Here is a 22,941-nt window from a genome sequence, read left to right as displayed (position 1 = left end):
AACCATGGCTCAATGGTGGCATACACCTCACTGCTTTTAGACCTAGACTTCAGGACTCATCTATTAATTATTGTTCATATAGAAATTCTCTAAATGTACTTATTGTGAACATAACATGTTTAATAAAAGAAGATCTTGCTGTGTAATCGTGACAGACATGTTGTGGTTTATCAGTACAGGTGGAGCTTCAGGAGATGACCCCACCACAAACTACCAGTATGGATCCCTCCAACAACAGTATGTAAGTGTGTGACAGGGACGTATTAAAGCTGTGACTGAGGTGACACTTCAATCAATACTGTCGTTCTCTCACCTTTCTGATATTCGTCTCTTTTCACTCCTACCATTATAAACTGTCTCTCAGTTTGGTGTTAAAGAACATGCTCAAAACTCATTAGTGGATACTTTCTGTAGCATTGAAGGATCTTAATGATTACCTCGGAATTATCTTTTATATTGTTGATATTGTTGATATTGCTTTTTTGATTCTGCATTACATGTGTTTTTTAAAGTGCAACAATGCAATTTGTCAGAATATGGCAGTGTGTCACGTCTGACCAGAGCCACCCGGTCGATCTGAGTCACCTGTATCAAACTTATTTAATTTTATTGTAGAGAACATACACAGTTCATTAAGCTGAGATTCTGTACAACAGTGAACCACACCAGTGTTTCTTATAGTCAAAAAAACATATTATCCTTTGCAGTAAGCAGTGTGCGTGTGTGCATTTTATAGGACAAGACAGCCTAGAGAATAAAAATAGAATATAAGTATAAACATGAAAAAGAAAACAGAATAAAGTTTGTATTTACTTCCACTAAATAAAATAGCCTACATGTACATGAGGTAGGAGAGAGAGGGTGGTTGATCTGTGTTATTTGGTGATATTTCTTTCCCTCTTACCTCCCTTCAATAAACTATAAGTGCAGGTGTGAGTTGTAGCCACGGAGGGTTGGCCAGACTCAGCTCTCACTCTCGCGATATTTTCCTTTAAGATTTATTGACAAGGTAATTAGCCAGATGGGACCTCTGTAGTAGCAGCAGCAGCAGCCAGGCTGAACAGAGGTGCATCGGTTTCAGGGTTTTCCCCTTGTGATTAAAAACAGCAACAACAGCAACAAAAACAACCGATCTACCAGCGGGAACCGATCAGCTGCTGCGAGCCTGAAAAAGGTAAAATATATATGTATTCATATCAGGATTGTGTTTCTATCGTTTTCCGCAGCGCACGGTTCATTCGCTGTTAGTGTCATCCCGTCCAGTGTCAGGGTGAAAATGCGCTTGGTTGATGTGTAACATGGTAGAGAGACACAGCGCTGTGTTTTGTTGCGCAGATATATTTCGTTGTCTGCATTTGCAGCATTTGATGGTGGAGTCATTCACGCCTGTCACATTTGAAGCAAAAACAAAGTGGTGCCAGTCTTCAACACCAGGTGGCGCTGCGCCCCTCAGACGTTAAACGAATAGCGTCAGTTCACAGAGCTCAAGTCTTTATTTCAGCGTAATGAAATCGATAAAGATTGATTCTGGGTGGAGGAGTCCATTTGCCCTGAGAGGACAGGGTGTAGGCTTTCCTCTTGTAAAAAAAAGGACCACAAGGAGGTGACGCTTGTAAACTATCCACTACATGAATTAACCCCTAAAATCTTTGGCTTATTAGCTCTGACACTGTGCTGTGGAAAGTTTTTGGATAGATAACTGTGTAGGTGTACAAAGTTTCTCAGACCTGAGACTTAAATCTTGGAGGATGTTTCAGTCATCGAATAAACAAAACACAGAGCGAATGTGTGTTCAACTGCTGAACAGAGTTAAAGGTTTATTTAGGTCAGAAATACATGCTGTGCAACTGAAGGCATGCTGCTGGCTATCCTCCCACAGTGACAGGCCTGTGCTTCTGACAGTGTAACTGGATCTACACATCAATGCCGGTCTGAGTCATGAATAGATGCACACTCCTCTGCACAGTGCTCTGTTTTTGCCAGGTGTGTTTTGGTAGAAAGCAGCTCATACCATAAGCTGCTTATAACAATGTCTGTGTAAGCAGAGCAGCTGAGAGCCATTTCATTCCTTTTTAATGGCTGATAGCCACACACACCTAAATAAACTATATGGGGAAAAGGTGCTCTGCAGATCTGGTTTTCTTACCTCCCACTATTTTATTTGCATTCATGTCAAACACACTTGCAGAGGCCGCCGAGTCCTTGTAGCTTTAATCAGCACCATGGACAGCTCTGAAACAACAGGCTGAACCCGTATAGAGACTCTTCAGACAGTTGTCAGCAGATGTTTCATATTTTTTCCTTTCAGTGTGTCATCGCCTACTTCAGTTTTATAGCAAATAATAATTGGCCTCTTTACTTCTTCTGAATTAATGAATCTTAACACAGATAATATGTGATCCGGTCAAGTATGTCATTAGCATAATTCTGTATAATTGGTATAACTGGTGTTCTTCCAGAATGCAAATTTGGGAAAAACAGTACAGCCCCACCTCCTGTTACGCTTGGATATATTAGGCAAATGTAAGGCCAATCTTTAACGAATCATGTGATCAGAGAAAAGAGTCAGAGACAACTCGGGTACAAGGTGTCATAGGTGACAAGGTGACAGAGATAAAAGTAATTTCTTAGATTGACATGTATTGGCTTTATATGGAGTGCAAACAAAAGAACAATGGCACCAGGTGATAATGAAGAAACAATGTTTAAAAAGGCTGTAGTTTGCATATTACGTTTATATGATCTATATGTGAAAAAACACATTGCTTGTTTTAATTGAATATGAATATGAAAATGTAGTGATGGAAATGAGATCTTCCTCATCTTCAGTCACATATAACAGCCTGTGGAGTGACTTCTATGAATGGCATGTTGAAGAGAAGATAGTGATTATCTAATAACATCCAAACTCCCGGTGATAATCTGGCCTCTGAACAGGCTTTCTCCCCATTTTAGGCTAATGTTATGCTTGTCACTAGTGGCTAGTGACAGATGTATGTAATGTAGCAGGTTACAGCTAGATTGCGAAGCTTGTTGGCTAATGATAGCCGTAGCAAAACACTATCTGAGAGGATATAATAGTTGGGCATCTACTTATCATTTTTCGACAGTGTGGATTCTATCCAAAAGCAAAGAATGTATCTCTACAGAAATGTGTATAACTCAGGTCGACCGGACAACTGGTGGTGTCAGAAGACTCGAACCTCAAACTCCTGACTAAAAGTCAGTTAGGCATAGGACACATGTTTCCGTTCCCGCAGTATCATAACCATGTGTCATATCTGATGGGTGTGTTATCAAACGCAGTGTTTTTTGTGGACATGTTGGTATAACTAACATTTAATGTCTATTGGATAAGGAGTGATATATGCAGTTTGATTGTGAAGAGAATCAAAAGTCGAAACCGCCTCAGAGGGCAGAAAATGATCTGATAATATGAAACAGAAAGCTCTGCTATAAGAGGGACTGTTCAGTTTTTGGATTTGCTGTAGGTGGTACAGCAGCTACTACCCAGAAATTCCCAAAAATGAAATGAGTCATGATCACAATCAAACAAGAAATAAACAAGCCTGAAGATCATCATCCAGCCTCTTACAGCTCTAACCAGCCAGTGCTGTGGTATCAGACAGCACAGCCGGGTCCCTATTGGCCTGCTCTAAAAGCATGAGATCCAGTTGTGGGTGGTGACCGAGAAAACGTCACATCGCCTGTGATTTTTGCTGCTGCTTCCAGCTCTGCACGCAGCATTTATGGGAAATGAAGCTGCCCTGGTTTTCCTTAAAAGGAAGAGCAGTGCAGCATTCAATCAAACAGTCAATTTATTTGCTGTAGGGGCAAGTGTACGATACACTGACAGCAGAAATAGTACAATGTTATCTTTTTTGTTTCCAAATAGCCTTTACACTATAATATAAAAAATTCATAACCATAAAATTGTCTTTTTATTAAAGCTAAATTAATTCCATATTACCATCAGACGGACTCTCATATTGACTATGGATTAAATTCCCATATTATTAGCAGCCACCCCTTGGAAACCATGTGAATAATTACAGATAGAAATTTTTAGGCTTCTTGAGAGTGTTGGCTGTGAGAATGAATTGTGTTTATCAACCTTGAGGCATTATACATCTCATTTCTTTCCACTTCCTGTAACTTCCTGCTTGTATTTTATCCGGCTCCTAGAAAGAAAACAATTCATTAACATGAAGTATTTATATCTAACGATGTACAAACTGACGCCCCCGCAGCCAAAAACACCCCAAAAACAGCATAAAAATCATCAACATAATTATTCACACTTCCCCTCGAACAGCTGGTGGGCTGCCACACTCAAGGGTATTTGGGAAGTGTAGTTAATCCAATGATAATCTTGAGCATGGTTTACACATATTATCTCTTTAATTGCTATGCGTGCTGTGCAATTATACCATCACCAATTACATGGCTATAGTTTACTAGCCTGTCTTTAGCATTTGGTTCGCCCTAATAGATGCCCTCATCAACGCATGCATGCAAAAGCCACCAAAACGTGCGCTAATGGATTTTTCCATTGACATAATGAATTAATGATCTGCTCAGAACTGCAGCAAGGTAAGATAGTGCTCATCTGTGCGATATAGCAGCAAAGTAAGTGGAGAGATGCTGCGATGAGAAGGGACCGAAGAGAATAGGGTGATGTAGCTGATGAAGGTGTGTGTCCCCGCATGTGTGTGTTCCATTAGAATGCAAAGTGTGTCCTGCAGTGTGAGTCACCCACGCTCCCCTTCTACCCCTCCCCTCTCCTCCACGTCCACCCACCTCGCACCACCGCCAGCATCTAACTGCAGTCACCGCCTGAAATTACGCCTCTGACTTCACACCGGCCAACTGAGGATTCTGTTTCTACGGCAACATGCTCCAGACTCCTCCTCCTCCTGCTCCTCATCTCCCACACCCTCCCTTCTCCTAGTTCTACTGCCCTCCCCTCCTTTTCCCAGCACCGATCATGTGACTTTTAGGAAGGCTTCTCCTACCTCCCCCTTTATTGTTATTAACCCTCTCCTGACTGGGGCCCCTGCCAGAGGCTCTTAACAGCAGGCTGCCTGGCTGCATCCTCGCTTCTCAAAGATTTCAAAGGGAAATCAATCTAATCTCCACACTAGATCAAAGTGATGCTTGATCTAAATTGTTGGATTAGCATATTTTAGCACACTATAGAATGAGTCAATACCTTTCCTCAGTTGTCTGGGACACTTCCTGTAAGAGAGTGGTCTGTTGTTTAAAGAGGACATAATGCTCTCTCAGTACATTTACCTTTACAATGAATCATGTGACTATTTCTGTGCAAAAAGTTTGTTTTTGTCAGTAAACTCAACACATAATGGTACTGTACATAAACAACAGATAGGTCACATGACAAAATTACAGATTAGATCCATCACAGATTGGTTGTTACTGTTTTGATTTACTGTCACATTCTTTGCATCTCCATCAAGACTAAAATGACAAAGTTAGTGACTAGAATGTGGACATAATAGAGCTTTTAGCAGTGCCACAGATTTAACTCAGAAGTTGGTAAATAAATCAGACCTTTGACGTCTTCGGTCTCCAGTGGGGTGCTGTAATGCAGGGAAGGTCAAATCATAAAAGGGCCTCAGACAGTTGTCCTTTTATAGAGTTTTGATACGGAAACCGGCACCATGGCATCCGGCAGTGATCTCACCTGCATATTGCCTCATTGGCACAACTGTCTCCTCAGCATCCCGCTGGGATGTGTTGTTGGTTGTGTATGTGTGGACACGTCTGAGCACGCGCGTGTGTGAATGGATGAACTTTATGAATGAAAACTCCTCTTCCTGAGCTACAGACAGGAGGTGAGATCATCTTATTGAAATTGAGAATCCTCCCACCCACCCCCACCCCCCACTGCACTTGTCCACCAATACCCGTTGGCGCCAATCTTAATGAATCCCCATCAGGCAATATGGATGAAGCGGCAACCTGACTGACTGATGACAGACCAGTCCAGTATCAGCTTCCTCAGAGGCAGAGAGGAAGGGATCACTCTCACTATATAAACACAGACACATGTAAATCTGAAAACATGTCTGCCATTCTGCTGTTTTTTTCAAGTCAAATTGATGGAGAAGCAGAGTGACAATTATCTTTGCTTCTTTTGTTCTCGCTCCTTTTTGGATTAGAGTTGAGTGGATTGGATGATTGGCGACCAATTCAGCTGTGTGTGAGTGAAAGTGACAATGAGCCACACAAGGGGCTCTCGATGAGGATCCATAAATAGGCGCTCCAAAGAGCCAGAAGCTGCCCTACCCCCATTTTCTATAGTCTGCGTCCAACGAAACACACACACAAACCTCTACACAAGCACCACCATGCCCCGCCAACTGGACAGTATGTGTCTGCTCGCCCACTACATACTGTACACTCACACATGCACACGCCTCTTGACATTCTTCACTGCAGGCTTCTGTTAATCCCCTTCTTCAGATTATGATACATGTTGCCAAACAATGCAGCATTTTGCATCAGCTATTTGGACGGATGCCACAGTGTTTTTATTTTTATTAAGCTGTTATTCCTTTGAAACTGGAAGTCAGGTTTTTAATTAATTTTATCCCCCTTATGCTGGATGTGTAATGTGACAGCTTGTTCAAAAATCTGTGGCTTTTTTTAAAGTAAAGTATAAGCACTAAAAAATATCTGTTGAAGGTTGGTACCTGATCAGCAGTGGTACCCCGCAGCGTTCCTTCTGTTGTGTTTCTGCTGGAGTAACCACAACAGAAGCAGAGGGTGTGTTGGTGGACATCAGAGGCAGCGGTGCTGATCCTCAGAGGCCTGAACGTCCCTGCAGAGGAGCCGTCCTGCAAGTACAGTACAGGCTCTGATAAATAAATCATGAAGAAAGTTTTTTTTAGGAAAAGCTAGAAACAGAAACGAGCGTGTGCTTCGCCTTCTTCTCTAGTCAGACTGCCTTAAGACAGAGTACAGAGATAAATTGTGGATGGGGATGGCATGAAACTCTGAAGCAAGAGTGATTAAAGGTTTTTTTGGGGGGGAGTATGAGGGGTTTTTCTTCTGCTTTATGTGATATTAAAGCCAACATAAAACATTTATAAACCACATTTTTGGCTAAAATATTCATTTAGGGACTGAAGGCGTGAAGATAATTAAAATACAAACATCAAAAGTGCTGTCAAAAAAACTGCAATTAAATATTAACACATTCAGTGAAAGATACCGTATTCCATGACAGCGCCCTTCTGTGATATTTATTAAAATATGGAGACAAACATTTAGTCATGTGCTTAAAAATAGGTCATTTTGCCATTATTCCAAAATGTTTTAATATAAATTGCTTTTTTTTCATTTTGGTGAAGACAGATGTGACTCAAAATATGAATAAATAAAAACAGAAGCTGTTCTTCCTAATTGTAATATCACTAGAGGTATGAAACTCTGCCAACACTGATCTTTTTTTCATTATGACTTCATAAAGTAAAAGGAGAAAGTGGGGGGGGGGGGCTTTCCCTGCTCATGTGCTTGTGCAGGTTTCTCAGTCTGTTGGTTTGTGCACTGCAGCTAGGGTTTCCCCCCCTCCCCGCTGTCTACAAGCAGCGCGATGAGGTCATCGTTATGGGGTTTAAGCCCAACACGAGCTTAATCTGGGAGATAAGGGCTGGATTTGGATTTAGCACTCGAAAAGGGTCATGTAGCTACAACCGTTTATATTCAAAAGCTCAGACATGGGATCCCCAGCTGTTTCACACCGTCTGTGTCAGCCAAAATAGCTTGACTCTGGTGGAAGATTGTCCTCTGTTTGCACTGCTTTCGTGATCTCCCTGCAGATTGGCCCTGACACCTGCTCATCATGGAGCCCTGACTTGGATGTTATTCAGCTTGACAAGGCCTTGAAACAGCATAGAAATCATCCAACAACCAACAATGCAGTCTCTTGCTGCAGGAACCAGGCCACCGGGGCCTCTATGTCACCTGATGCTAACTGTGTGTGGCTACATTGCACTGGCTATCTTCACATGTTCTTGTACTGACTACATGCCTGTAAACATGACGTACTGTAGGCTGTATAACTCTCTGAACAGGGCCTTGTTGGCTTGGAGGCAGTCAAGATGCTACATTGACTCACTGGATGATACTGTTTGGCCCTTAGACGTTACCATGAGCAACAAATTGTCTGTGAGTAAACAGAAAGCAGTTGAGGCTGTGACTGTTGCTACTGGAATCCTTCTCCTGATATTTGAGTCCATTCAGGTTAATTAGAGCCGCAGAGGGAAACAAATCACATCTGGGGAAAGTCCTATTTAGGCCCTTCACTCTTCCTGTCTCAGTGAAATGGGCCAATAAAGATTGAAGATGAAGATGATGATGATAATAATAAAACAAGCTGCCGTCCTTCCTTCATGTCCTCTCATGTCCTCTCTGTGGTGACAGACGGTGTTAGCAGATTATGTACCAACTCGGTATAGGGCGTTAATAGGGTTTGAAAGGATTTTCCAGTCAAATTACTGCATGCTTGGACAATGACATCATTTTGATCACCTCACATACCGGCTGACCCCCCTCCTCCTCCTCCTCTTCCTCCTCCCTTGCCTGAAGCACAGCCTCTCTCACATATACCTGCGGACGTCCCGTGTCTCACCGGACTCCACTCGTCACAGCGCATTCCTCCTCTGATAGGAGGACTTCCACGCTGCCTCCCCTCCCTCCCTCCATCCCTCCCTCCCCTCGGCCTCTCTCTCTCTCTCTCCTCAGCAGCCCTGTTTACTATATGGCCGTATAAAGTCTTGAGAGTGCGCACACTGCATCCTCAGAGGGGACTGCAAAAGGAGGAGGAGGAGGAGAAGTAGGAAAACAAGCGAATCAAGGGAGCGTAGCTGTGTTTACCGCTGAGTGGAATCCACGCAGGAGGAGACGCACGGACTCCGCTGCTGTGAATCGGACGCAAAGGAGGAGGAAGAGCGTCTATAACCAAATCTAAAGGAAGATTAATTTGCTTTAAGTGGAATAAGCGTTTGCAAACAGCCGCGATGGACTCACGCTGTCAGCACTGAGGTAGGAACACGCATGGCAGCATTTCGCGCAGGTAAACAAGAGAGGAAGACGAGGTGTTTGGTGTTTGCGCAAAATATAGCACACCCACCCTCCTGTGTTATTCTAATGTAAGCGGGCATCATGTAACTTCACTAATGCTCCACTGGCGCACCGGATCTGAACCACAGGAGGTGCGCGGCGATGCGATGGTGCGCCTCCGGTACATCCACAGCGGCGCGTTGGCCTGTAACAGAGCGTAACCTGCTCATGCGGCTCCCGCAGCTGATACCTCCAAACGAATAAAGTGAGAACCAGAGCAGGACCATTAGAAGACAGGGCCAGTCGGATGTGAATGATGCGTATGCCAGATGTGCACAAAATTATCATGAGAATGATTTTTTTTCCTCCAGACTTTATGGTTGTGTCTCGGTTAATGAAATCTCCAGACTGCCTGTCCTGTCTTGGTCTCTCTGCATGATTAATTTGAAAATTACAGATGCAGCTAGTGGGGTTGATGGCTCATACATCAGATGGCATATTAGTGGGAGTATAGCAGTCACACTTGGATTGGTATAATAAGATGCAGATACATTAGAACTTGGTCATTTTACTCAAATTGACCTTCAGTGTCAGATATGTGAAAATATGTGATGCACCCTGGGCTTGTCAAACCGAGATGCTCTCCATTTCTGTAATGTACTGGACAGGTATCTGAAACCTGTCATCTCTTGTTGCCAATCTGAGGCAGCAGAGGAGGAGTGGATCACTCCAGAAGGAAGAAATAATGCATTTTCATTCTCCACTGAGCGTGCAGGCGATGCTGTCCTTGGAGAGATGTGAAGCTTTGAAGAATTCTCTCATTATTCTGCAGCTATCATGCATTTTATATTTATATTTATATTTTAATGTTGCATGAGTGGGATGTAAATAACCATCTGTGACACGGTTCACTCTAGAGAGCACCAGTTGTGTTGTGTGTCACAGGCATGCCAAAAGCATACAATGTTACTGTATGTAGTATTCTTCAGCATTACTCTGATGCTGTGGAGGTTTTGTGGGGGTGGGGGGTGGGGTTATTTTATGGGTCGTGCACTTAATTAAAGCCGTGCACGTTCTCAGATTTACGGTCCAGACGGGACACTCTTTTGTCCTTTATCCACACATCCAATCACCCTTGTGTTGGACATCATCAGACATACATTATTGGTCAGTGTCCGTGCAGTGAGCATGATTATGGTGCATGATGATAAAAAAGTGCTGGAAAGTGCTGAAAAAAGTAATCTTCTTCCTTGATCTTGTTCATAAAATCAAAACACACAAACAGAAATAACAACAACTTAGCATACATGGGTTGAATGTGCATTTATGTGATAATCACAACTCAGGGTTTGGGTAAGATTTGGAGTTTCTGCCATTTATGCTAACTTGATTAGCAAAGGAACACATCTTTCTGCCTTTTACAGTGGCTAGCTTGTTGTGGTTAATGATGATCCTAAATGAATAACACTCACCAATGACCATAAACTAGCCACAAGCTAATTGTAAGTTTCATTTCTAATCATTTTATTTCCTCTCTTTAAGGTCTCATTGGTTTACCTGTCATTCGGATGATCGCAGGCCCTCATGGCGCTCGTTCATGAACCCCGTGCCCCTTCACCCTCTCTGTCCGGCTTCAACACACCCCTCTCTGACCCCCCATCCTTCCGCCGCCTCGATGCCGAAACCCCCTGCACCCCAGAAATGGACTTGACCCCAACCCAATGTGTCCTCCGAAACGTCCTCTCCATAGACACCGGAGGTGCAATAGAGCCTGGAGGAGGAGGAGGAGGAGGAGATGGACAGACTCCTGGACAGAACCAGACACCTGGCGAGGAACACCAGGAGCACTTCGCCAACAGTGTCCTGAAGCTCCACGAGCATGATGGGAGTCCTGGAAGGACAGAGGGAGAGGGGCAAGAGCTAGATAGCTCTGTGGTCAGGAGCCAGGCGGGTGACGCCAGGTTACAGTGCCAGTCTACCGGAGGGGGAGGAGGGTTTCTGGAAGGGTTGTTTGGGTGTCTGCGGCCTGTCTGGACTATGATTGGCAAGGCTTACTCCACAGAGCACAAACATGACCTGGATGGTATGTCCAAATATGTTTCACATATTTTCACAATCTACAGTCAATGGTTGCTTTCAATTTACTAAAAAAAAACAACTACAGGCCCCCCCATTTAATTTCAGTGTGAGGCTTTGATATGCTAATTAAATGATCTTATCCAGTGGTTTAATTACATTAAACAGTCGGTGGAAAAGATGACTCCCACAAAGGCCATGTTGTAAACAAACATAAACGAGCTGCAGCCAGAGAAGGAGACTCTATCAAGGCTGCAAAGGGTTATTTTCCCCCTGACACCCCCCCCCCCTTTCCCCAATTTTCAGCCTGCATGTGCCCACCTCCTGCTACCACCCCCGCCAGTGAAACTAGCTCCCTGTGACGCTGTGTTGTTTATGTCTGCAGCCACTACAATAGCGCAGGGCTCCCCTGAGACACCTCTGCCAAATCTGCTTCATGAATTATGCATGGATCATGCTCTGACCCTGCGCCTCTCATCTCTATTAACGCAAACCTGACACACACACACATATACACGCCCAAAGATGAATGTACGCACACATAAAACACATACACAAATAGACATTTTTAACATATAGTACTGAACACATGAAGTCAGATAAGATTTTTTTAACTTGATATCATAAATATCACACATGCACCATCAGGCATGAAGGTGGCAGGTTTACACCTCTCCTTGTCTTCAGATATTTTATCACTCATTTGACTTCCACATCTCCCCTCCTCCTCCTCCTCCTCCCTCCTCCTCCTCCCTCCATCACCCTTATTGCCTCCCTTCCTCTCCTTTTCATCCTGTGCTGTTATCACTCCCAGCCCATCTGCACCTCGCTGCTCGCCTCCTCTATGTCACCATTGCAGGGATACACACACACAGTTAAGAGCAAAGCGGATATTATAAAAGTGAAATAAATAGGCCCTTTTCAACTGAATGCCATATAACAAAGCTCTGTTCTTAAGCTTTGACTTGGTAGTGTCTGTATAGAAAAGGGAAATTGCTGGACCTTTATTGATTCTGACACTGTGTGTGTGTGTGTGTGGGGGGGGGGGGGTCCTAAATATCTTCTTTTTTGTTCAAATCAAACAAAGCAGACCTGAAGAAATTGTCAGATTTATGTCTTCATTGTGGGAAATTTGAGGGCCTCATTAGAGAGCGAAACCCTCAATCAAGCACAGCAGAGCATTAATCATTCATATCATCCTTATTAATATGATAAACGTGCCTGATGCGTTAGGAGCAGCAGCAGCAGAGCAGGCTGTAGATTTTCTCTGTATTAACAGTCTGTCTTCAGCCACAAGGACCCCTGCTGACCCACAGGGAATCCCTCCCATCTATTCTCTTTGCTTACGCACACACACACACACATACAGTATTCCCCCCTCCTCTTCCACCTCTCTATTCACCATACATTCACATTAGGCCCTCAAATATACTCCCCCCTTCCTCCCCCTCCCTGAGCATTTGGACCCCTGTTTTGCATCAACCCCACAATGGCACTAAGCAGGATTTAGAAGGCTGAGAGAGTATTACCCACAGGAGATTACAGCTCCCTGTCTGTCTGCCTGTACAACCCAGTCTTAGGTTAAGGTGAGGTTCAACTGCAGAACAAGATATCAAATGAGGTTTTTTTAGCAGGATTTACTGCAACAAATACAGCCTTTCATTGTAGTACAGCAACACCTGCGGCCGTGTTGCTCCTCTCCCAGCTACAAGCTTAAAATGCAGATATTTAGGTTTAACATAATGTGGCTACAAAACCAAAAAACAAAACAACGGCTTTTTCATTTATTAGACCTGAACACAATGTGACCTCCTGAAGGCAGCTAGGCCATGAGCTGCTGTCAGCCATCATCATGCTAGTGTTTAGCAGATATTATATTTACTATGAGGTCCGGTTTAGAAGGGAGAAGACAGTTTGCAGTTTACAGTTTGGAAAACCTACCACATTCAGTGATTGTTGGGGAAGCAGGTGAACAGCACAGCTGTTTGATGAGTTCACATCTGCATACCTTGATTGCAGCCATTAGCACCATGGAACCCTAAACTTCTATCAGAAATATCACAAAAAGGTCCGTTTGCATGCTAATGCCAATTAGCACTACACATTTGGAGACTGAGGCAAATGGAAATATAATTAGTTTTATTGGTATCAGGTCAAGTAATTTGGATTTATCACCCAGGGAGTCTGAATTATTGTGGCAAACGTCTCAGTAAGCAGTGAGATATGGATCTCTGAACACTAAAGGTCACCTTCAGGAGATAAATACCACATCACTTCAGGCATTAAATGATGCACTAGATAACAAGGGTTAGGGCTAGGTACACGTTGATCAACACTGCAGGACAATACCTCGACATGTGTAGTGATAACATGTGCCGTAGCTTTCTATGTAATAATGTCAGGCTGACAGAGGGGTGCTGTACTCACCTAGCAGTCACACATGTTTTTGCAGCGTAGTTTCATCATTTAGTTGTGCATTCTGTGCTGTGTATCCATACATGAAGTGTTACTGTGCAGATAAAGTCACCAAACCTCTCTCTTTTATCTCCGCAGAAGCGTGGGAAGTGCCATTCGAGGAAATATCAGACCTCCAGTGGGTGGGCAGCGGAGCCCAGGGCGCCGTCTTCCTCGGCAAACTGCACGGACAGGAAGTGGCCGTGAAGAAAGTGCGAAACATCAAAGAGACAGACATCAAGCACCTGCGAAAGCTCAAACACCCCAACATCATCACTTTCAAGTTAGTGGAGAAATTTTTTTGATCATAACATCAGAAGCAGAGTTTTCATTAGTTATGTGTAATGACACCTACATACTGTCCATACTGTCTCAGGGGCATCTGTACCCAGGCTCCATGTTATTGCATCATCATGGAGTACTGTGCCCAGGGACAGCTGTACGAGGTGCTGAGAGCGGGCAGGAAGATCGCTCCCTCTCTGCTCATGGACTGGGCCATGGGCATCGCAGGGGGCATGAATTACCTTCACCTACACAAGATCATCCACAGAGACCTCAAATCACCAAAGTGAGTCTTCTCATCCATGTTAAGAATCACTGTCTCTCTGATATAAAATAGGCTCTAACAGATAAATCCAACCTTTGATTCCAGCATTCTGATCACCTATGACGACGCGGTGAAGATCTCTGATTTCGGCACATCCAAAGAGCTCAGTGACAAGAGCACTAAGATGTCCTTTGCTGGGACTGTAGCCTGGATGGCTCCTGAGGTCATCCGCAACGAGCCCGTCTCAGAGAAGGTGGATATTTGGTAGGTGTCCCAGCTCTCCTTCTGCTCACATGATTTGTCTTATCTGTCACTGCATCAACAGAGAATCTCATTACCTGCAGTCTACTACAGTGCAGAATGAAGGATCTTGTTCCCAGAAAATCTATTCAGTATTATGTGTAATATCTCATTACATGAAATTCTATAGGGTCTGTGCCATATCTGATGGGTTGCCCTATGTTAAGCCCTCATCTCCCCTGCTGCATTCTCCCTCCCTCTCTCTCTCCCTCTCTACTGCATTACATCCCTCCATCAGTCTTCTTCTCCGTCCTGAAAGGAACGCTGGCTAATTTAATAATTGATTTGCCAGATGCTGCAGTGCTCAGGAGAGGCTGGAATAACCTTCCAAGCTTTCGGATGGTTTGGCTCAGAGCCAGCGGTGCATTAGCAGAATAGTGAAAACAGGATTAAAAAAGCTTTTGATGTAGAAAGGAAAGCACGGCGTGCTGTGTATGTGGACTGTACAGTTTTGTTTAAATTTATGTAAATCACTTGGTAGTAGCCCGAACCACAAAAAGAAAAAGACTGTGGCTGTTATCATTGTTGCATGTATTTAGTAGTTTATGTTGGCTGACATACGGTGGCAGCTGCTACAACTGCTGTTGATTTCTTTTGTAGGGACTGGACAAAAATAACTGGGATACATTTCTAAATACATCTAATTCATATAATAATAATCTAATTCATGACCCTAATTCACCACTTTTATACACATTTGAAATGAAACATTATGTCCTTGCTTTTTGATGGAATTTACCATACTTTGCCAGAAAAATGGTAGAAATAAAATGCAGAGCTGAAACATTGTGGCTAATTGCTAGCTCGTCACAGTACAAAGATGACTGTTCTTCTCACTGCTGTGTTTCTCACACAGATGACTGTAAACTCATAAGCCTCTGAATCATAAGTCATATTTTGCCTATTTTATTTTCAGCAGGTCACTGATTGTCACCATGGAAACGTGGCTCTCGGTTATAGCTAGCGGGTGTGTGTTTTTTTTTAGTTTTTGTTAGCGTAAACTGATTATTTATCACACCGCTTGTGATAAATAATCAGTAATAACCCGCTACAGTCCTGGAGACTGTTTTCAGTGGCTCTATAGTATAGATATTTGTATTATTAATATTTTACCACTGGGGGCTATTATTGTTTTTAAGAAAATAATTTATTATCACCAAAAAACTATGTAATTGTGCAAACAAATGCATTTCCAGATGACAAAGTAGAGTTTGATGTTCCATCTCAGCAAATAATGCAACAAAAATATGCTATAAACATTATTTCACATGGTCAATTTGTGTACAGTAAAGTGATCAAATTCTTTTTATTTTAGTAGTAGTGGAATATTTTAAGAATGTAGTTGCCCTTTAGTATTTTTAATTTAGCAGCTTTAAAATAAATTCCTTATTAGACTAGTAAATGGAAACCTGTATAGAAACACACTGTCTTTAATGTCTTAGACACGGTGTGGGGGAAGAAGACACATGAATCTTCTCTTCTCATGCATTAATATCATGAATCATAAACAGGGGACTCTAAAAATACACTCGTAAACACAGTATTACACACACACACACCCACTGCTACATGTGATGCTACTGGCGCCTTGGAGATGGTACATGGTCACCATGGCAACCCATGGGAGTCACCAGCAACAGACTTTCCTTCGTTACCTTCCCTCCCATGAGGGCTGCGCTTTACTTCTAAAGATAAAGCTCATCCATATAATATGTAGTGGAATACATTTATTTATTAGTTTACTATATCACAATTATGAGTAAAACAGTGAACATCAAAACGATGAGTTTAAAGACTCCCCACATGATAATATCCACGACGATTTTTCCATCACGTGAAACGGCTGCAGAACCTGTCTGACAGAAAATGTGCTCTACGTCTGTCTGCAGGTCGTTCGGCGTGGTGCTGTGGGAGATGCTGACAGGCGAGGTGCCCTACAAGGACGTGGACTCCTCTGCTATCATCTGGGGAGTGGGCAACAACAGCCTGCAGCTGCCTGTGCCTGACAGCTGTCCAGACAGCTTCAAACTGCTCATGAGACAATGCTGGTGAGCACACAAAGGAGAGGGGGCAAGATAAATGAGATTCTGTATGGAATATGATGAATTAAAGTGCCTTAAACAGAAAGGAGAAAAAAGGAGAGATTTTTTCTCCTCAGGATATCTTGAAGAAGGTGGAAGTAATAAAAGCTTGATTGTTTACAGGAACTGTAAGCCCAGGAATAGACCCTCGTTTCGACAGATCCTTCTGCATCTGGACATCGCCTCAGCAGATATTCTGTCCACCCCTCAAGAAACTTACTTTCAGTCTCAGGTAAGCATGTTTTTAATGCTTTTAAACTATCATTTGTGCTTTTTCCTGAGTCAATGTGCTGCAGTGAAGGAAATGTAACACAGAGAAGACCTATGGAAACAAAAAACAACTCGTCTGTTTTCTTTTACACGTGCATGTTTTTGCTAGTCACACTGTTTACTAGCCACAAAAGGCAAAAATCATCAGACTTTACAATAGTCCATGAATGCATCATGTGTATTAAGCTAGTGTAACTGAGCTAGATATTTCATTAAAAACACCTGATTTTTGCAAACAAAAATCTGCACTCATTACAAGCCATGATTGACAATCAGGAGTCACATGACAAAAATGTAGTGTCTGTCTGCTTTCTGTTGGTAATATTGATAACACATCTTTCCAATCAATTATCAAATAAATGAAAGGACATTTGATACATAATTTATTTATACTTTCATCATTTATAAATGAGAAAATGGAGATGAAATGAGTGTAGAACACACCACATTAAACCATTATATATTGTGTCATAGCAGGTAAATATAATGGACAATGATCATTCCTCTCTGTTGTCCAATAAATAAATTAAGCTTCTGTATGTGTGACTCTGAACAGAGAAGCTCCTGTCACCAGCATCCACCTTCCCTAATAGTCATTTTTCTGTCAAGCCGTGGTCGTTTGTTTCCAGTCTGCTGCAGAGCATGTGCAGCTGCACCGGGGGCCCCTGCAAGCCTCATGGGAGCCCGATAATAATACCTGTCCTTTCAGTCACAACAAATTATTGTTGGTTGCTTGCTCTTTGTTCCTTGTCACACGTGAGTGCTGATTTGTGGTCAAAGGTGGGAGGGGGGGAACCTTTTTGTTTCTACCTCCATCATATGGAAGAATGATGGAGGTGGAGTGTGTGTCTGTGTGTCCACTTCAGAGTAGGGAGGGGGGAGATGGATGGGTGAGACAAATGTGTCAGATGAAGGACATTCAAAAAAGTGTGTAACTGTGCGGAAGATATGTTCATATGTCTTATGAACCATAAATCCATTTATGACCGGAGCATGTAAAATCGGACGACCAGCTCTCACAGGCATACAGAATAAATAAGATTGCGTTTCCTCTTTGTAGTTTCTCCCTCTGCTTATGTCTCATGATGCAAATCATAACGCTCTTTCCCTCTCCTTGATCCTTTATCCTTTACTTCCCCCTCCTCCCCCGTTTGCCCCATAATGGATTTTTCTTGTGACGTTAGAAAGAAGTATTTGCTGCTGGAGTGTATTGATTGCTTTAATGGTAGTGAGCAGAGAGAGAGAGAGAGAAGAGAGGAGAAAGGACTGGAGAGGAGCAGAGGAGAGTCCATTAGCTTAATAAGAAGTGTGCACACACACACATATACACAAGAGTTATGCACACACTCATAAATCTGCCCTCTTCTGTCCTTTCATATGACAGGTATCAGATAACAGCTGTCATGCTCCACTGTGTACGAGAAAATGCACACACTGCGTTTTTCTGGGTGTATATGTGTGTGTGTGTTCCTGTCATATCAGCTCATGCTCTGTTTTGCTCCATGTCTCTGTGTGTATTGATTATCATCTGACAGCGTAATGGATTTGGTTTTAGCGATACAAAAAGAATCTTAGCCGCTTAACAAATGAAGAGCTCAGATCAAGGTGCAGTTTACAAACAGCGCTCGCTGATATCATTTGATGGTAATATTATCACTCAAACGAACGTGAGTCGTTCTTAATTATCACAGTTGTAAATAAGCAGAGAAAGCCTTAAACAGGGGTTTGATCTCCTCTGGATACAGAGAAACTGTCGTCTGCTGTGAGATTTCCAAACACAAAACAAAGGGTAGCAACAAAATCTAGACTTTTTCGTTAAAAACTGCGTCATAACCAGGTGTAAAATCAGGTATTATTGTGTAGTAGTTGTTGTTTAGGAGCACAATATTTGTACTAAAACGTTTTTATTAGTAAAAATGTGCAGTCACTGCTGCTTTGATTCTTTCTCTGATGGAAGTGTTTTATGTGTCCCTCCAGGCTGAGTGGAGAGACGAGGTGAGGCACCACTTTGAGAAGATCAAGTCTGAGGGGACGTGTCTTCACAGGCTGGATGAGGAGCTGATTAAACGACGCAGAGAGGAACTCAGGTTAGACAACTGATGGCAGACCCGTAAATTTATACAAAATCAGATCCATACAAAAAAAGGGGGCAACTGTGTATCTATACCCCTTCAGTTCTTTATTGTTTATGATAAATTGTCTTCTCTCTTTTATCTCCACACAGACATGCGCTGGATATCCGGGAACACTATGAGAGGAAACTGGAGAGAGCCAACAACCTTTACATGGAACTCAATGCTATCATGCTACAGCTGGAAATCAAAGAGAAAGAGCTGCTCAAGTATGAAAGTTGCTTGATAAAAAATCATGGCTTTGTTTAATAATATACTTTGTTCAAATAGCTTTTTATTCATTACCACTGGTTAAGTGGTGTATGAGCATGTAAAGTTCCCCTGAAATGTGAGGTGAAGTGCTCTCTTATGACATGTTCAGCCCCCATTGACATCCATTAAAATTGTATTGCTCTTGTTGCTTAATTCATCAGGAGGGAGCAGTCGCTGGACAAGAAGTACCCCGGCTGCTTCAAACACCACAGTTCCAGACAGTCAGCCTCCTCCAACTCCATGGAGAAACTTATGAAGAAACGCAACGTACCTCAGAAGCTGCCTACGCACAGCAAGAGGTGAGGGGGCCGCCATGTTTTTATGCAGCTGTCCTGTTCTAAGTGATATCATAAACAACCTCTCTCATGTAAAAAAATATGTCCCTGTCCATTCCAGGCCAGACTTATTAAAGTCTGAGGTCATCCTCCCTAAACTGGACTCCTCCATGACCCAGGTCACCATCCCCAACAAAGGCTCTACCTCGCCCAGCCGCTCACGCCGAGGAAAGCCCCGCTACAGAAAGGCCGGTAAAGGCAGCAGCGGGGACCTGGCCCAACTGAAAGCCACCCTGTCCGCGTCCTTAGCGATGGTCAACTCCAGTACGTCTGTTCCAAGCAGTAAGCATTTAGACCCCAGCGCAGCCCTCAGAGGCCTGCAGCATGACCTGCTGCTCAAAAAGATGTCCTCCTCCAGCCCCGACCTCATTTCAACCACGCTGGAGGCTGAGGGCCGGAGGAAGGGGCAGATGAAGCCGGGGCTGGACAGAGCAGGCAGCCAGAGTGCCTCAGCTGGGTTAGGAGAGAGAACTGGAGGGTCAGAGGAAGGGCCCGACATTGGTGTAGGTGCTGATGACCTGGCAGAAACACCTCCGCGCAGTGACACGCCCAGCGAAGATGCAGCGTCCATTCCGTTCTCCAGCAGCCCCGACTCGCCGTGTGGCAGAGGAGCGGCTGCAGGGAGGACGTCTGTACTCGGTAGCCCACGAGTCCCACACGACGGTGAAGACAAGGAGGACGGCACGGTGATCACACGCTCACCCAGAAGTCAGCGCCTCACACCTGCAGCTCTGCTCTACAGGGCAGCAGTCACACGCAGTCAGGTGAGCCCAAAAATTCATTTCAAATTCTGTGTGAGAACATCAGTCAGTGCAATGATCATTTCTGTGGTAGCTGCATCTAGTTCCTTAAGTTATGAGTAACAAAAATGCATTTGTTCATAAACATTATGATTTGACTTCTTATGAACTATTACATTTGATGTCCTTCACAGAGACGAGGAGTGTCATCAGAGGAAGAAGAAGGAGAGGTGGACAGTGAGGTGGAGCTGCCAAGGAGACGGTAAGAATTGCGTGTATATTGAATGATTCTCTCTGCAGATTTACAGATGTATTTTTCCAAAATAAGACACTATGATGGTACAAGTCAAAGTCACACTGCAGCAACATGCTGGGTTTCAGTGTGCCGCCTCTGTTTTCTTCCTCCCATTTCACACATTCTGATTTCAAGCCTTTTAGAAGTATAAAAATATTCTTATTTCACACATTTCTGCTGTGGTGCACTTCTTTTCTTCATGAATATATGTGATATTCCACTCCCACTCAGGCGGCCTGTGAGCATCACCAAATGCCAGTCCCTGTCCACCTTCAGCTCAGAGAACTTATCCGTCTCAGACGGCGAGGAGGGAAACACCACCGACCACTCCCACAGTGGCACTCCCGACGTGGTCAGCACCAACACCGACGAGCGCCTGGACGACAAGAGCGACGACCTGCTGTCTCAGGGCTCCGAGATTCCCGCCGACCCATCCGACCCGACCCAGCTGGGCTCTGATGGATTGTCTGAAAAAGAAGCAATTCTACAACAAGTCAAGACGCAGCTTGCGTCACATGACCACAATTATGAGGTAAGCAAAGGGATAAATATGTAGATATTGATATTGGAACAAGAATCTGTTCTGACCACTCTCCTTCCACACCAGGGCCTGTATGATGACTCGGACTGTGACAGCACAGAGCTGGACCATTCATGCAGTGCAGAGCCTGGTCAACCTCCGACCAACTGGTGAAAACCCGACGCCTCAACCCACTTAGACACCCGCAGATCTGGTCTCTCAATACCTCACACTCACAGACCTTAGAATATTCACAGCCATGATCAGAAACGTGATGGAAGGGGCACAAAACGAAGACCTGTGTCCTCTTAAAGAACCCGATATCTTACCTAAAGTAGGAATCACGCTTCCTGTTACATCACAGGATCGTCTGAACAAGTCAGGGCAACAGCCTCCTGTGTTCTCTCCATACCAACAGCTTGGCAAAAACACATCAAACAGCACCTCAGCAACAAAGGCCTCACTCAGAGAGGCCACTACCACGACTGTCTGTTAATGTTTCTCATGGTTTTGTGTTGATTTGTTTTTTTTTTTAATCATAAAAGTGTCATGTTCACATTGTGTCATATAAATACATAACAAATTCAGGGCTTCTAAAGTTTTAAATCACTGAGACGTCCACTGACGTCGCAGCTTGCACTGAATTCTCTGAATCATTGTGTCATTTCCTTGCAGATCATTATGCACTATTTTATTTATTAATATTTAACTGTGAAAAAAATAATGTTTACATCTCTTTTACTTTTATTTATTTATGCCGTATGATTCCATTCTTTGTGTGTTTTTTTAACATCAGTGTAAATATGTGATGTTGTAAAAATGAACAAAACATTTTTAAAATGTGAGATTGTATAATTTTAAGGTGCTGATGTTTCTAAGTTAGGTGGCACTATTCTTACTGGAACCTCAAGAAGCTTATGGTAGTAGAATGTATTGTAGCTGCTGTTCATGTCTGAGCATCGAAACACAGAAAAAACAGGAACGTGTGAACAAAGGGAGGAAAAAAAGCAATATGTCTGCTCACTCAGAGCAGACAGGCTTTTTTTCCACTTAAGTGTTGCAGTATTTACTGTATTAAAGAAAATGCAATACCACGTTGAAGATATGAGCAATTATGGGGGTGTAAATAGAAGCAGGAAATCACAGCATATTGGATGTTAATGAATATTTGATCTATTGAAACAAAGGCAAGGATGAGATTTCTAAGTAAACGCTCCAGTATCATGACTGAAGGCAAATGCATGACAGGGACACAAAAACACTACAAAAGATGTCAATATAACTGAAATATTCTCACATTTACGGCTCTAACTCACTCACCGAATGTGGCCAGTTTGCAGCCTACCAGCATTAGAGAAAGATGATTATTTATGGTGGATTGTATAATGCTGTTATATTACTGTAATGTTTCTGGATGATGTCATGGGTTTCATTTCATACCAAACCTTGAAGTCAGTGCTTCGATCCAGTTTAATTGCATTTATAAATAAATCTCTTAGTTTAATCCTTACATCCTAAAGTTCACAACTCACATTGTCCCTCACCAGCTAAAATGTAGGCCAGCTTGTGGTCATATCTTCTTCCTAATAACAAACATGTATGTATATGCGTCCCTTGAATAAGCCTTCTGAATGTCCACCTGCTTCGAGCTGACTGTACAACAGAACGTTACACCCTTTACCCCCATTATTCTGCGACCTGATCAGGTTGCCCTCTATAAGCTAGGAACGGCAGCTTTTTTTATTTATTTTTTAAAATCAGATGTTTTCTGTTTACATTTGTAGAAAAAAACTGTTTGTGTGTGCCCCTCAAGAACTAAAGCTAGAAATCCTCCAGCAGGATAATGAAAGTG

At 43.1% G+C, this 22,941-nt stretch overlaps 1 protein-coding gene across 2 annotated transcripts; it reads left to right on the top strand.

The window, feature by feature from the left end:
• The first annotated feature begins 1,052 nt into the window (after positions 1 to 1,052).
• Positions 1,053 to 21,534, top strand: LOC114436254 (mitogen-activated protein kinase kinase kinase 12-like). Of its 2 annotated transcripts, none has more exons than XM_028406435.1 (14): positions 1,053 to 1,174; positions 10,630 to 11,170; positions 13,717 to 13,900; positions 13,994 to 14,185; positions 14,270 to 14,428; positions 16,354 to 16,512; positions 16,669 to 16,777; positions 18,793 to 18,902; positions 19,040 to 19,156; positions 19,361 to 19,498; positions 19,596 to 20,298; positions 20,469 to 20,536; positions 20,801 to 21,101; positions 21,177 to 21,534. In XM_028406435.1, the coding sequence occupies exons 2-14, from the start codon at positions 10,672 to 10,674 to the stop codon at positions 21,261 to 21,263; spliced, it is 2,826 nt and encodes a 941-aa protein (XP_028262236.1). In that variant the 5' UTR covers positions 1,053 to 1,174; positions 10,630 to 10,671; the 3' UTR covers positions 21,264 to 21,534. The 2 variants fall into 2 exon arrangements, with proteins under 2 accessions (XP_028262236.1, XP_028262235.1); XM_028406434.1 differs by lacking the exon at positions 1,053 to 1,174 and adding an exon at positions 8,844 to 9,069.
• The last annotated feature ends 1,407 nt before the right edge of the window (positions 21,535 to 22,941 follow it).

The sequence above is a fragment of the Parambassis ranga genome, chromosome 5, assembly GCF_900634625.1.
Source record: "Parambassis ranga chromosome 5, fParRan2.1, whole genome shotgun sequence".
NCBI classification, from domain to species: Eukaryota; Metazoa; Chordata; class Actinopteri; family Ambassidae; genus Parambassis; species Parambassis ranga.
This window is presented reverse-complemented; position numbering and strand designations above follow the sequence as displayed.